This window comes from Plutella xylostella, chromosome 4 (assembly GCF_932276165.1).
Source record: "Plutella xylostella chromosome 4, ilPluXylo3.1, whole genome shotgun sequence".
NCBI classification, from domain to species: Eukaryota; Metazoa; Arthropoda; class Insecta; order Lepidoptera; family Plutellidae; genus Plutella; species Plutella xylostella.
In genome coordinates this window covers 5,335,214-5,349,680 of record NC_063984.1, presented here as the reverse complement: position 1 = coordinate 5,349,680, position 14,467 = coordinate 5,335,214, and the positions used below count along the sequence as shown (strand labels likewise).

Below are 14,467 nucleotides of genomic sequence, written 5' to 3'. Positions count from 1 at the left end.
GGTGAATTTGGCCCTTAGATGGATATTTCTTTTCGCGTCTTAGTAGATGTGTCTGAAAGGTGACAATGGGCTACAAGTCCATCATAAAACTTTTCACCGATAAAGAAGACTCTACTCTCTATGAAATAAGATATTTTGGGCCTTAGTGATAATATTTAATAACCAAAACAGTAATATGATAAGTTCTATTATAACACTAATTGTAATCATGGCTTTGATATTTCCTGGAATCGTGTACGTAATTAGGAAAGTTTTCCTCATCAAAAAACCGAGAAAAAGAAAATCTTCACGATGTGCCGCAAATCTCCTATTTATCTTCCGGCGAAAAATATTATCATCAACTTTATTTCATTTATTAGCATGAAATAAATTTGATCAATTTGTTAGTTAACAAATTACAATCGATTTCACTCGGCGGGTGGGATTCAGTATAAACAACATCTATTAGAGGCGCTGCGCCGGCCGAAGTTTGTTCAAGCACTCGACTCGTTCCAGTAAACATCTACAAACCGCGGGAACGATTGCACTACAAACCTTTCAGACTACCCACACTATGAGAATTGAGGATACTGCAATGAAAGTCTAAGTGCTAAGTTAACCGCCTGGATTTGCAGTTACACAGCGGTCTGTTTACGCTAAAGCACCGGATGTCATTAAAGCATCTAGCTAGTGAACTACGTGTGATTGCTTAACTGTTTTACGAGATATCAAGTGAATTCCCAAATAAATATATACCGTCATCGTAAATCTATATATCTGTAAAGATAAACCGCCCCCGTAAACCCGACGCGATTGGCGTTTTACTAACCCATAAGCACCGATAGGTGTATAAATCTCTCTACCTTACGTGCTGTTTCTTAGCTGATAACATCAAATATGCATAGATAAGAAGAGTAAAAGAAAATCTCCGGGATGCGTAATCGGTTGTGTTCGAAATTCGAATTTGCAAGTTGGTAGAAAAGGCGGGGTTTGAGGGCGCCGCGCGGTGGCAGCTGAGCGGCAGTCCGCCTGCGACCGCCCGCGCGCCCTGCCGCCGCCGCCGCCGCCGCCGCCCGCCGCTCGCAGGACCCACTGTACCAACAATATTACACGTTCAGTGATATAAGTTTGTGGTGTTATGTAGTGAGAGTGCAGTGAGTGCTAATCGTTGCTGACACCACCATGCGGTGAGGCCGTCGGTGCCGTACCGCCACGCTCGGATATGGTCGACCCCCTGAAAATATTTTGGGTTTTAACTAACAGCACATACTTAGGTATTTATTAAATTGCATAAACTAATCAGTAACTTGTCAGTTTATCACAAAATAAGTAAGCCAATAAACATAAAGTTACACAAATGGGTTTCTGTCATTTACACGCCTGTACCACGGTTAGTTTTTATTTCTTTCCGTGAAGAATGTAAGGTGAGTAGTTTACGACCAGTTTTATGATCCATTTCATGTTCAGATTGTAGGGAAGTAGAGCTCTCTGTCGATCGCACACTTTGTTGCTACAAATAGTGAGAACACATTGAAATTCACGTTTATATGCACCTAGTCGCAGTTTTACTTGCATAAAGGGGAAACATATGATTTATTGCTACTCGATGTTGCCAACAGGTTTTTATTCTGAGCAAAGCACTCGCTACGTAGCAAGAATAAGCCATTGTTCTGGACGAACTAGCCAGTTAATGGCGCATAATGCTACATGGATTATTTTTATAGCCTTTACCAAAACAGAACGTAGTCTTCCTCATTTAATCTGACGTAAGCTTCTTTCTTTTTGGCATCTCCCTTTTTCTTTGTGTTGTCGTTGTCAATCAGTTTTTCCGATTTTCAAATCTTGAAAATCCAGTAAGAGAAAATGTTTTACTTTTATTGATTGAGTTGGTCTTCTTTTCAGAGATATTAAAAATAAAAAGTATCTTCAATATTTTTTACTTTCCCTTTTGTCGCCGGCTAGGCGCAGGGCATACTACTGCTTAATTTGCACTACACAGTAAAACGACATAATTGATTTAATGGAAGTAATATTTATTTAATTACTAGCTGTTCCCTCGAGCTTCGCTTCACCTTAATAAGTTTTCCCGTGGGAATTCCGGGATAAAAAGTAGCCTATGTTCTTTCTCAGGGTCTAGACCATATGTATACAGTAGTAGTTTTGGCGTGAAAGAGTAACAGACAGACAGACAGACAGACACAGTTCCTTTCGCATTTATAATACTTATTATTTCATGGATGGAGTATAGATGGTGACAACCTGTCACTACCGGCCATACTGTTTGACTCTACGAAAGAGACGTATCTCGTAAGCAAACGAACATTTACTCATGTTATAATTGAATAATTAATCAAACTGTTTGAAATTAATTAATATTAGAATGAAACATACCTATCTACCCAAATACGTTTGTAACAATTACTGTTTCTATAGTTAAATAATTCCATTATAATCAAATCTTAGATCTAGCACAGATCCAATTAAAGCAAATCGAACTACATAATTATATATTTAGTGTAATTTCTATAATTTACGCAAATTACAACTATTACAGAATTAAATAAAATAATAATTAAAAAAATTAAAAAACCGACTTCAAAAAACCACTAAAATGTAAGAAATAATTTAAGGTTTACACAAATTCTACTCGTATGAGACAGTACAAATATACCTAAGCAGGAACTGTTCTTTTTTGATGTTGGTGCGGTGACAAAGTAATCTGAAGAAATATGGCACCAACTTCAAAAAAGAACAGTTCCTGCTTAGCACAGATCCAATTAAAGCAAATCGAACTACATAATTATATATTTAGTGTAATTTCTATAATTTACGCAAATTACAACTATTACAGAATTAAATAAAATAATAATTTAAAAAATTAAAAAACCGACTTCAAAAAACCACTAAAATGTAAGAAATAATTTAAGGTTTACACAAATTCTACTCGTATGAGACAGTACAAATATACCTAAGCAGGAACTGTTCTTTTTTGAAGTTGGTGCCATATTTCTTCAGATTACTTTGTCACCGCACCAACATAGTTTTTAGTTTATTTGTAATAATTTTCAATCAAAAGTAAGGTGCAAATGATACCAAAATGTCCTACTAATCAATACGAATCATTCAAGCCTAAACACGAAGTAGTTGCTATATACCGTTGAGGAGTTCCCCTGACTGCCTTCCGTTTCCATCATCAGATCAGCTCAAGGTCACCATCATATTTTTTTGTTATAAGAACTATATTTACGTTCTTAATTTCATTAGAATCGGTTAATATGTGCCCAAAATTGAAATTCATACCCTGTTTTTACCCCTTTACCCACCCTTGGAGGTGAGATAAAATTCTGAAAATAAAAATGGGACCACCTGGAAGCTCAACCCAATACAACAAAAAAAGAATTTTCAAAATCGGTTCATAAACGGCGGAGTAATCGGTGAACATACATAAAAAAATATATAAAAAAAAAAAAAAAAAAAGATCCCGACGAATTGAGAACCTCCTCCTTTTTTTGAAGTCGGTTAATGAATTATAGATAGAAGAAATATATTAAATGCACATTTAGTTAGTTCGCTGTTACCTGATTCCCAAATGCCCATGCAATGCATCCCATGCATATCCATGTAATGTTGCACAAAACATGACTGATGCCTACTATATTTTTTAATCCATACTTACATTTCTGATGTTTGATGTTAGACCGAATTTTATGAAACAGAACGACATTAGTTGTTTTTTTGCCTATATACATATACTTGGACATATGTTATGTTTATGGATTCAATTAGTGTGTTGTTAGTTTTTGCCGAGTCTCGTTTGGCTCTCACTGCCCGTGCCCGGCGTGGGGCGCCCCACATCCTCTTTATCAAGAGACTCGTTACCGCCTGATTTATTAGCACGAATTCCCTCCGCCTTCCGCTTAAGCGTCCCATCGACTTAATAAGGAAAAAAATACTTCAAATTTATTGCGAATATTTTGGCACCAAACTGAAAAGAGAAACGTGTAAATTCTTATTTTACGGTGACTCTTCATTCTCCCGGGCTTTTTATATTTTAATTTGTAATTAATTTGGGTTAAACCCGCCCTTCTTATCTAGACAATAAGTTGCAAACTTAAAGAACAAAAAGAATTCACGTCGAGTAATAAAAATAAATAAGTAAAAGTTGAGCGTTAGAAGTTGGCGCGCCTCACCGCGGTAGATTGCTGCGAGTACCCCCCCCCCCTCCCCCCCTCCGTCCCGGTTTGAGGAATTGAAAACATTAATTAGCTCCTTTTCCCGGAACTTCAGAACTAAACCTGTAATACACGTTCGCCTTTACACATATTGTTCTTACCGTATACGTATTGAGCCAGGAAATTACCTGTAACAACAGACAAGTCATTAGTGTCGAAAATGAGAAATACTCATTAGCCATATTGTGTTTAATATTTGTGATCTTTTTGCGACGTTCAATTATAATAACGCAACCAGTGGAAAAGGATTTCTCGTAATTGTCTCGATTCAGGAGACCTATATTTTCCTAACTGAAGCTCAAAGCTAAGGAAATAGCTGTAGCTCATAGCTACACTTTCCATCGTAGCTTTGTGCGTTTCGCTATCACCGATTTACGTGGAAATGCAACTGGTCTATACAGTGCCGTCGCCGTCGTGTGTCGGCATCGAAACTTAACAGAATAGTTGGGCTGAAGAATTTATTCAGGAATTTCATTTAGCAGTGGCACTGTTTAAAGAAGTTGGTTTGCGGCTAACTTTCGGACATGTTGGAACGTGGGACGGGACTTGTTGCCGTCACAAGTTCGCGAGACCCGTCTCGTACTACTTCATGTACCTTCGCGCCTACTTCAGACAGGCTGCTGCAGGAAACACGCTGAAATGGGGTCACACGACGTATCGATATAGTTTTTTTAATTAATAAGTTACCGTACTGGTGGTAGTACTTATATACAATACAATATGACTTTATTGAAACACACAACATATTATTACATTACAAAGTAAGAATAATCTTAATACGTAACATCAAGTATAAATAAATGCTTCGATTTCAGGTAATGCCGATATTATAATGATGGTGACAACGGCTTACCCTATTTATTTATATATTTTTTACGATAAAAATCTCAAACCCAAGTTAGTTGAATAGATTTTTTTGTAATAAAGCTACTTTGCATTTCCTTTATTATGCTTCGTCTCTACGTTAAATATTCGATGGAATAGCATTCATTATACATCAGGCGCAATACATTGAGGCTCACGCCAGGACGGGTTAATAGCATGAAGCAGATGCGCCTCGGCAAATAATGACATTTTATAAGCTGAAAGCGTGAAAAGATATCGCCTGCATAAATTGTATTGTAACCTGCAAGCTTGAGGAGAAGCGTGGAGTAGTGCACCTGCGCCGCCCGTGTCAATATGGCGGCGCCGCACTCGCAAATGAGACAATAATTCGATCTGCCGGTCGGCTGCTGCCTTCAAATGTAATCCAAGCTAGCCCCGACAAAAGGGGATTCCCCACACGATCCCCCCACTAATGTAAGGTATTGAAATCCGGGGCGGCACCAAGAGCTACTAACAAGGTTTTTGAAAGTTACTTACATATTCGCTATCCATTTGTAGAAGCTCATCTCCGTGGCTTTTCCACGAAATTTTGCATTAGGACCGTGACACTCGATATGATTCCGGGAAATGGAATGACTTTAGGCTAACGTAACTGAGAGTCCCATAACCCACAACCCTAACTTTGGAACATAAACAAGTACCCTACCAACAGCTTAAAAAAATAGGGTAACAATTATTATTCTTTGTAATTTCGTAATAATATTGACGTGGTACGCCTTACTCTTCTTCCTTTTATTAGGGTTACCAGTTATAACAAAAAAAAAGTTAGGGACAGTAAATATGAACCGTATAGGCAAGGTATTGTCAAAATAACTACATCTGGATCCTCTGGAAAATCATGCAGGTGGTCTAAATAAATAATTGTAAACCTGCAGAGGTTAATAAAACTATTTTCTTCAAACGAAAGCCAATGAAATATATAAGTAATGCTATGATAGTAGTCCAATAAAACCAACTAATCAGTTCCTTTAACTTTAATCTTCTCCTGAATTCATCAAAAATTCAAAGCCAATCTCAAAAATACTGAAATTTCTCCTGAGATCCCCTTTTTCATTAATATTAAGATGTACCTACGAAAAATATATTATTACTGGCAAAAGTGCACTGTTTTATAAATTTACCTATTGATTTTAGCTTTTTTACTAGAAGATAGAGAGCTTTTTCTGAAGCATTTTAATTTAACATTTTGACCGATGATTTTATAACGTAGTATGTACAACAAAAAGTTAGTAATTGTTGTTATTATTATTACTCATAATATATTTAAAATAAGTAAAACTCTCTTCCTTTATCACCGTTCAGAGAACATTACATAAACATATGTGAGGGTGGAGGTAAGATAAACGTTTAGATATATTCAGGCCTGTCTATAAGCTCTAAGAACCCGTGTCAGCGCTTTTCAATCTCCATGCTATATTAAATTATATTCTACGCACCAAACTCGCTTCAAAAAGGTTTCAACCTGAAGAGGGATCTTTTAATTGAATTACTAACATGAATGAGAATTTTAAATCTTAAAGTGGCACTTGAATTTTTCAGAAAGTACTATGCTAGTGAATTTTTATGCTTGAGCTCAAGTAACGCTTTGATCGCGGGCATGTTGAGGATGCGAAGTTCTCAGGTTGCTCGCCCGGTTAGAACTCTCTCGGGTAAACAAGGATTGCCCGGTAACCGCTCCCGGGTGAAACGTCTCGCATTGCGCTCATCGCTCCACACAGGCCGGGCTGGTGGTAAATAAATTAAATTCTGGCACCATAACGCCGCTGAAGTATCGCGGTGTCGTTTTCACGGTGAAATTTAAAAATACTGCAAATATCAAACGCAGTTCTTATTCAATTAAACCATCATGCCATAATTGGGGTATGTAACATTATATAAGCAAACCTCTGCTCTTCTCTGGGATCGTTAATTTGGAATACATATTTGAGGACTCGGCATTATAATACCATCATGTCTCAAGAGTCAAGACTAACAGAGTAGACGCTTCGGACCGTAGATTAACAATATACGCACAAACACGAACTAATTCAAAATAAAAGCTCAGTGGTGGAAGTTGTGTGTTATTTGTAGAGACGTTTCTATTGCAGACACTCCATCTTGAACATGTATCGTTAATCTAAGCTCTGGACATATGCAAGGGCACCACGCAATCTACACATCACCCGGCAGGATATCACGCCACCTGTCAGAGTAACATGCGAAATTAGTTTTCTTTCAAAGAGGCGAGAAATACGGGATAGTGCCCTCATAATATCTGGGAATATACGAAGGAGAGGGAAAGTAAATCTAGAAATAATACCCGTACCAATAATATGGCGTGACATGAAGGCTTTTTGTGGTCCTTAAATACAGATCTATTTATTTTTACAATAGCGTTTCCAACACTATTTGAGTCGATAAGCATCTGTCCGTTGCACTTCGGGCTGATTTGTTAATAAGCTGATTTAGCGACTCATTTAATTTTAAAATAACAGGAGTTTTGATCAATCTATAAAATAAGGTGTAATACACTCAAATTACTTACATAAATATAGGTAGGTATGTAACAGTAAAATTACTTCGATAATCATGGTTAAAGCCTTAACAAAATAATATAAACTAACTAGGTAGTAGTTGTTGATAGGTAAGTTGGTGCGGTAATGGACTGCTGTCTAACCTTAAGTGAAATAGTTACATCAAGTAAGTAAAAGCGTGAGTGTTTACGTAGGTATACACTGTTGTGTGACCGTAGCTTGTTAGATATATTGGATACAAAATAAAAACAAAATATTTTATATTTCCCGCGGGTCCTCTACACTTTGCTAGGATAAAAAATGGTTCACATGAATATGCGGCTTGGACTTAAAATATCTTTACTTACTCGTTACTTTTGTGAAAACCCTGCTTTTGTAGACAAAAATATTCAACAATATTTGTAACCAACGACGGCAACCTTAAACTGTGTTGTAGAGTGTTTTTGTTTATACACTTTACAGACAAAAGTTACACAGATTCCCACATCGCACATCGAATAAGGGACTCAATAATGAATTGACCGTAGTAAATGAGTTGTTCAAAGTAGTGTTAATTATGGAAGCATGTGAAGAGCATGTCAGCTGCACGCGTGCACTCTCGTGTGATGTGACGTCACTCGCCGTCCGGCCGAGGGACGCTGCTTTTGATAATGCTGGTTTTGTTCGCTGCACTCGCATATCGAGTTTTTTTTCTGATTCCTGTTTGGCCTATTATGGCTAGTGGTCTTGTAAATACAACATGGCTATTGGTATTGAACTCTTCATATAACAAAAGGTTTAGCTTTCATGAAAAAAAGTTAGATCATAATCATAACAATCGAACATTATTGTGTAGAATTGAGATTGAAGACAAAGGGTAAGAGTACGTATTACGTCAGTAATACAATTTCGCTACCATAATATTATATAACTTTCATAACTACTTCAGAAGAAAGAAAAGGTTACAATACAATATAAATTATTTACTTGGGGTAAAGACGAGCTTTCTGCAGTCAGTCTTATACATTTTGTGATGTAAAGTGTATAAAAACGCACGCTAAGGCGCATAAACAACCGGAATTAAATTCAGCTAAAGCGCTAAAGTCGGATAATTTATTTAATTCTCTAAATAATATTGTTGTTTCTTCGGTAAACAAGGCAACTGTAATTTCAGAATAAGAGTGAGGTGGGTATCATGTTATTTACTACATCCAATTAAAATGAGTTTATATTTATTTATGCTGTTGCTGCTTTACGGATTTCTTTTCTACGTACAACCGACTAGTATTTAATGAGAGCTTAGTATGTCTAAAACCAAAGGTCTGGTGTAACTATTACGCCGTTATTTTGTAAATTACTACCTACTTTAAAAAATAAGCTTATTGAGCTTTGAAGTAGAAAATTACCTGCAAAGAATATCGAATCTTGAATGGCCCTTTACTTTTGTAACGCTCTCTGTGATGATGATGATGATGACATTGATAGCGCTAAACTTGTCAATGCGAACATGAGAACCCTTCCGAAACAAACTTACGTTACGAAGCGTAGTTTATTCAGTCCCTGTTTTATTAGGTTTTCGGACTTTCTTATCAAATACTCGAATGTGTTCTTTGTTGTTCTTAGTGAACTAAATACATATTGCTACCTACTTGTAGGTACATAGGCAGACAGAGTTAGCACATAGAGTTGGGTAAAGTTGTAAATTTAATCCGTTAGCTTAGCGTATTATCACAGCTTACTGGTAACAGTAATATTTTCTATAGCTACATGAAACGTAGCTGTGAATACTTTAGAGGTATAATCTGTATGTGTACACAGCCTTGTGAATACATAAGATTAGAACTTTGATGGTTGATAAGTTCGTGTTTCATGCAAAAAATGTTGAATTTATTACACTGTAGTGTTTACTGCTGTCTGTGACGGGCGGCGTAAATGTCCATAAATACACACGTATTTATATGTTAGTTTGTAGGACTCGGTAAATAGAAGCCGTGGAGCTTTATGTGTAGGGTAAAGTAAACAGGGGACGAAACCTTGACTGACATGGCTCTTATACTACAATGTGTGTGTCCGTCATCTCAAGAAGAAACTTTTCGTATCGATAAAGCATCTATATTGTTATTTGTAGTTATATGTATAGCATGGTCTGGAGCGTTGTGGTTGGCGCTATCAATAAATATATTTTATCTACAACTACATGCATGTAATAGATGGGCATAGGTGTGACTGTGACGTGATAGTTAATAACTACTACCTTTGATACTAATATACTATGGAAAATCAAAGAGGAAGCCTCGACCGACACTAATCGTTTGAACTGATATTTTAAAATCATATTTAACATTGATTGGCATATTTGCGAAATAGAATCCGCAAATCCCAGATAAACACGTCATTTTGATGCCGACATGTTAATGAGAACTTGATTTAACTTATTGGCGATATAAATTGACGATTTCATTTCATATTCGAATGCTGATATTTCTGCTAATATTAAAGTTCTGTTTAAAATTATTTTTATTTCTAAGGGGAAAATTATAATCACAGTAATACAACAAATACACAACTAATATCTTAAAAAACTGTCAAGCCATTTCAGAAGAGATTAATACATAGTTATACTTATGTTATGTTATGTAAGTATACCAAGTGTAGCTAAAGCCATTAAATACTTTAAGACAATTTTAATCTGTACCACTCCGTATGCCAAGTACAAACGCTCCGGAATTCTTCACAGTAATAAGAGAGGTATTATGCTAAGTTATGAAACGTTTTTCTTATTCACAGGCAAGATTGAAGATTTTGTATTTAAGCAGGTTTTATATAAAAACAAACAGGTATGTTTTATCTTTTGAGGTTCCCTTTGTGCTGAACGATGAATCATCCTCTCTTAAGTTGTATGAATAATACTAGGTTGGTATATACATGAGCTATTATACTTTCTTGTTATTTATGGTGTATCGGAGAAACATATTGTTCGAAAAATAATTCTTTACTCAGTTTTTTTTCACTCAGCCTAATACAGGTCGTTGCAAAAAGGGTTATACTAAGCCGAAATCTACTTTTGCAGCATAATACACTCACGGGCAATGAAAAGGTTCCACCGCAAAAACACGAAATTATACTCCTAAACGGAAAAGGCTAGCTTAATGACGACATCTGCAACTTAAAGTACATTTAACAAATCTTCAGGATATTAACAACTAAAAAAGGAAGGAGATATTTCAAATTTCAAATTAAATGTTTGAAAAAATTGAGGTCGTTTTGTATCGGCATTTTGTGAATGATACTATTTCATTGCCCGTGAGTGTATATCTAAGCCCGAAAATGAAATCAATATAAATAAAATATAAAAATTCGCGAAAAAAAATATTCTTCATAGTAAAAAGACACGTGGCCAAAATAGTTTCTATAGGAAAAAAAATATGCAAATTTTGTAATTCTGATTTCATTTGCGGGCTTAGATATACTATGCTGCACATATAGGTTGCGACTTAGCCCTTAGTCCTTTTTGCAACAATATGTACATATAATGGTATAAAAGTAAATAAAACATTGTGATATTTTTTAATGTGTAGATTAAATTTAATATATGTACATTTCAAAACAAAATGTATTTTCGACATTCATTACTTGTGTACACATTAACACTGAGAAGACTTTGTGAAACACTACACCTAATTGAACAAACAAGGATACGATAAATCTAATAACGGGGGTCTCTCTACCAGCGGAATAATCTCTATTTTTCTATCTCCGACCGGCTACAGAGAGCTACTCCAGAACAAACTACGCCCGCATGAACCTGCAAGTTCCAGCTCTATTTTTGTCTTACAAATTGGTTACCCGGTGTCTAGTATTAATAAGAAAAGTCCAGTGTTGCAGCCGAGTGAAAATATATTACAAACGAAGCCTTAAGCTATGAGTAAGCTCCAAAAACTTTGGGATGAATCTCTACAAAAACAAAGTTTAGAAGTTTGTACTTAATACCTGCTTTTAGTCACCCGACATTTTCACTTGAATTTGGGCTTCATCAGTGCAAGTTGAAACTGGTACGTGCCTATATCTATGAACAAGGTTTATTTATAGCTTACGTGTTAAGCCGAACCCGCTGTAAGCCTGTATTCTTGGCCGGGCCTGTACCACGTGATTGGTTTTTTCACCTTTTCTTACCCTGTATTTATTATGTTTGTTACAATGAGAGTACACTATACACGGGGCTTCTTTGTGGGCCTGTCCGGACCCTCCATTTACCTTTGTGTCCAACTAGATGATCGCAGATACGGTCACGGTACTATTGGGAGTTTATCTAAAGTGGTTCTGTACCTTGTAGATAGCTGCGAACCGAAATCACATTGTATCGCTACCTTCCTCTGGGAAATCACATATGATTTACAATATCTTGTTTCAAAAGTACTCAACTGTTTTATTTGTATGTATTCTAAAATTCCAACTATTTAAAAAAAAGTAAGTACTCACATAATTGTTTTACACAGGTATTAGTAACGTCAGTTAATAATAAACTAGTAAAATAAACTAGTAGTAGTAGTAGTTCATATTTTTTTGCGTTAGTGTGTATCATCTTATAATGTCATGTTTGCAAAAGTTATTGTATATTTTCTAATTACTTTCATATTAAATCAATGTATGTATGTTCTTCACCAGTTTAAGGTTTCGAGCCTCCTCTCTCAATGTCAAAGCAAACAAAATAAATTGAAAATCTTAAGTTCAGAGCAACAATCTCGTCTCTATTGTGAAGTTGATCAGCAAGTCAAGTCGTAGCTTACGGCGTCAATTGAATTATAAATGAAGTTTGAAGGCTCAGGTGTAGCCGGCAAGCCTCGCCCATCAATCCAATTAAGGAATTTTACACACGGTCATTAAAACTTTGTTGGCCGCTCGGGTTGCTCGTAACGCCGCATCGACGGCGCCATTACTAGCGACCTTACGCAAACGTTCCTCGCGACTGCTGCTTGTGCTTACGAGGCATTCCGCCTGCATGCGAACTGAGACCAGCGAATATTCTTTCCAACTTATAACGCTTCACGACGGCTATATTTTACATGCATCGTCGCGCTACGTCGACAGATCTCGGACATAATAATGTAATACTTGCTTGCTACCGTATTTCGCTAGCACAGTGAATAAATGTCAAGTTGTCAACTTTAACAAAATATCCGGGTAAAGATTTCAACCAAAATATTTTATTTAAGGACTTTAATTTCGAAAGCTTATTAAGCTTTTTAAATGAAGGCTTGATTTTGTCGTTTACTTTATTCCCCGATGAATAGCGGATGGTATTTTGAATAAAATATTTTTCGTCAGCAATAATTGCTGTAAATCGGTGGATCGGAATTTGGTATGATGGAAGTTGTACACGCGAAAATTGTAAATTCTGTCTGAATAGTATTGTTTCGGACGCTATTACAGCACAGACCGTTAAACACCAAAAGCGTTCGAAAACCTAGTAAAAAAGCCACACCTCGTACTGGTAATTGAAACTGGAATCGATGTGTAATGAATAGCTATAGCGGAGCGGGCGCAGCGCCCCTCCCCGCCCGCCTCGCCCCGCCCCGCCGCCGTCCCGCCGCCAGCCTCCGTACTTCTTTTTTAAACTCTCCAGCATTTATTACCTGCAGCGTTCATTTTATTTTATCGATAAGCAACTAGTTGAGATTGAAATGTAATGAACTCTGATTTCAGTGAACGCAGTGCAGACCTCAATGGTCTTTTAAGTATTGCTTATGAATATTTTTCTTAATAATTTGCGTGTTCTTATTAAACTTGAAAAATTAATAAGTACTATGTGTACATATGTAGGTCAGAAGTAAAAGAACGGATGAATATTTCTCTAAAACTACGCTGTTGGAAGCACCGATATCATTTTCGCGTTACGAGCTCAATCGGAACCGAGGGTACAATCGGCATTTATCTTTAGAAAATAGTTGGGAAGAGATCTGTAAAGACGATTTGATCAGCGCTTGCCAACGGACGGAGCGCGCAGTCACGACGCCGCGTGATTGGTCGAGCCGGCGGCCCCACAGTGCCCGCGACTGCCCCACAGTGCCCGCGACTCGTTCAAACGACGCGAAGGCACGTGCCGCCACTCCACTTCTTTGCACCTCTTGATAAAGAATTTCATTATCATCGCGCGCTATGCGAATTTTCTAGACGTCTACCTTGATATTGTCTAGCATTCACAATAAAGCCGCACTTGTTCGTCGCTTTGCGAAGAGCCGGTGCTGTTTAGGGCAGTTGAGCAATATTTTATTGCGAGAAAAGAAAATAACTGGCGGCAGCTGCCTATTTATGAAGATAAAAGTCCGGAGTTCATGTGATTCGTAGCACATGTGCTACGCAGCTACGTGCTACGTGCTACGAGGCTACGAGCTGACACAGATCGTAGGCATTGTGCTACGCGCTCTATGTTTTTTATCGGTGCTTCTGAAGACATAGTTGTCGAACTTTTTATGAATAAATGAGTGCGGCTGTCCCATTTCAAAACACAGTAACCGCCAACTTTAAAAAAAAACGGGTCTTTGATTTATATATTATTTTAGGCGATTCCGCACAAAACTGCATTGTCAGAATATCAAAAAACCGCTTAGAAACGAAAATAAAATTTCTAAAAACCTAGTAACTCCACCCTGCGAAATCAAAAATGCCACGAAAACCATTTCAAAACATAGTAAGAGCCACCAACCATTTTAAAACACAGTAAGTGAAAATGACTTACTAGGTTTTAAAATGGTCAATGGCGCTTACTAGGTTTTGAAATGGTCAGCAAAGGACAGTTTTCGTCCGTTAATTTTAGTAAGTCACAAATGGCATACATTATTACTAACACTTTTTTCGAACAAAATATCAGACATTTCAGAA

The 14,467-nt window shown here is 36.9% G+C and overlaps 1 protein-coding gene and 1 long non-coding RNA gene across 10 annotated transcripts in view; one reads left to right on the top strand and one right to left on the bottom strand.

Annotated features, from left to right (window-relative positions):
* LOC105380345 (neural-cadherin) overlaps positions 1-14,467 on the top strand; it is a 245,928-nt gene that overhangs the window by 172,586 nt on the left and 58,875 nt on the right. The window contains exon 1 of one of the 9 annotated variants that reach the window (XM_038121152.2): positions 1,027-1,253. The exons of 7 other annotated variants lie outside the window; for them this stretch is intronic. In XM_038121152.2, coding sequence (XP_037977080.1) covers positions 1,202-1,253 — 52 coding nt within the window. In that variant the 5' untranslated portion in view covers positions 1,027-1,201. Of the gene's footprint in view, positions 1-1,026; positions 1,254-14,467 lie in introns of those variants that run through there. One more of the 9 variants, XM_038121153.2, reaches the window with a different exon arrangement.
* LOC125490557 lies at positions 3,825-5,703 on the bottom strand. The gene is made up of 3 exons (XR_007267747.1): positions 5,574-5,703; positions 4,313-4,339; positions 3,825-3,964 (listed from the first exon to the last, which is right to left on the bottom strand). It is a non-coding gene; the product is annotated as an uncharacterized LOC125490557 (long non-coding RNA).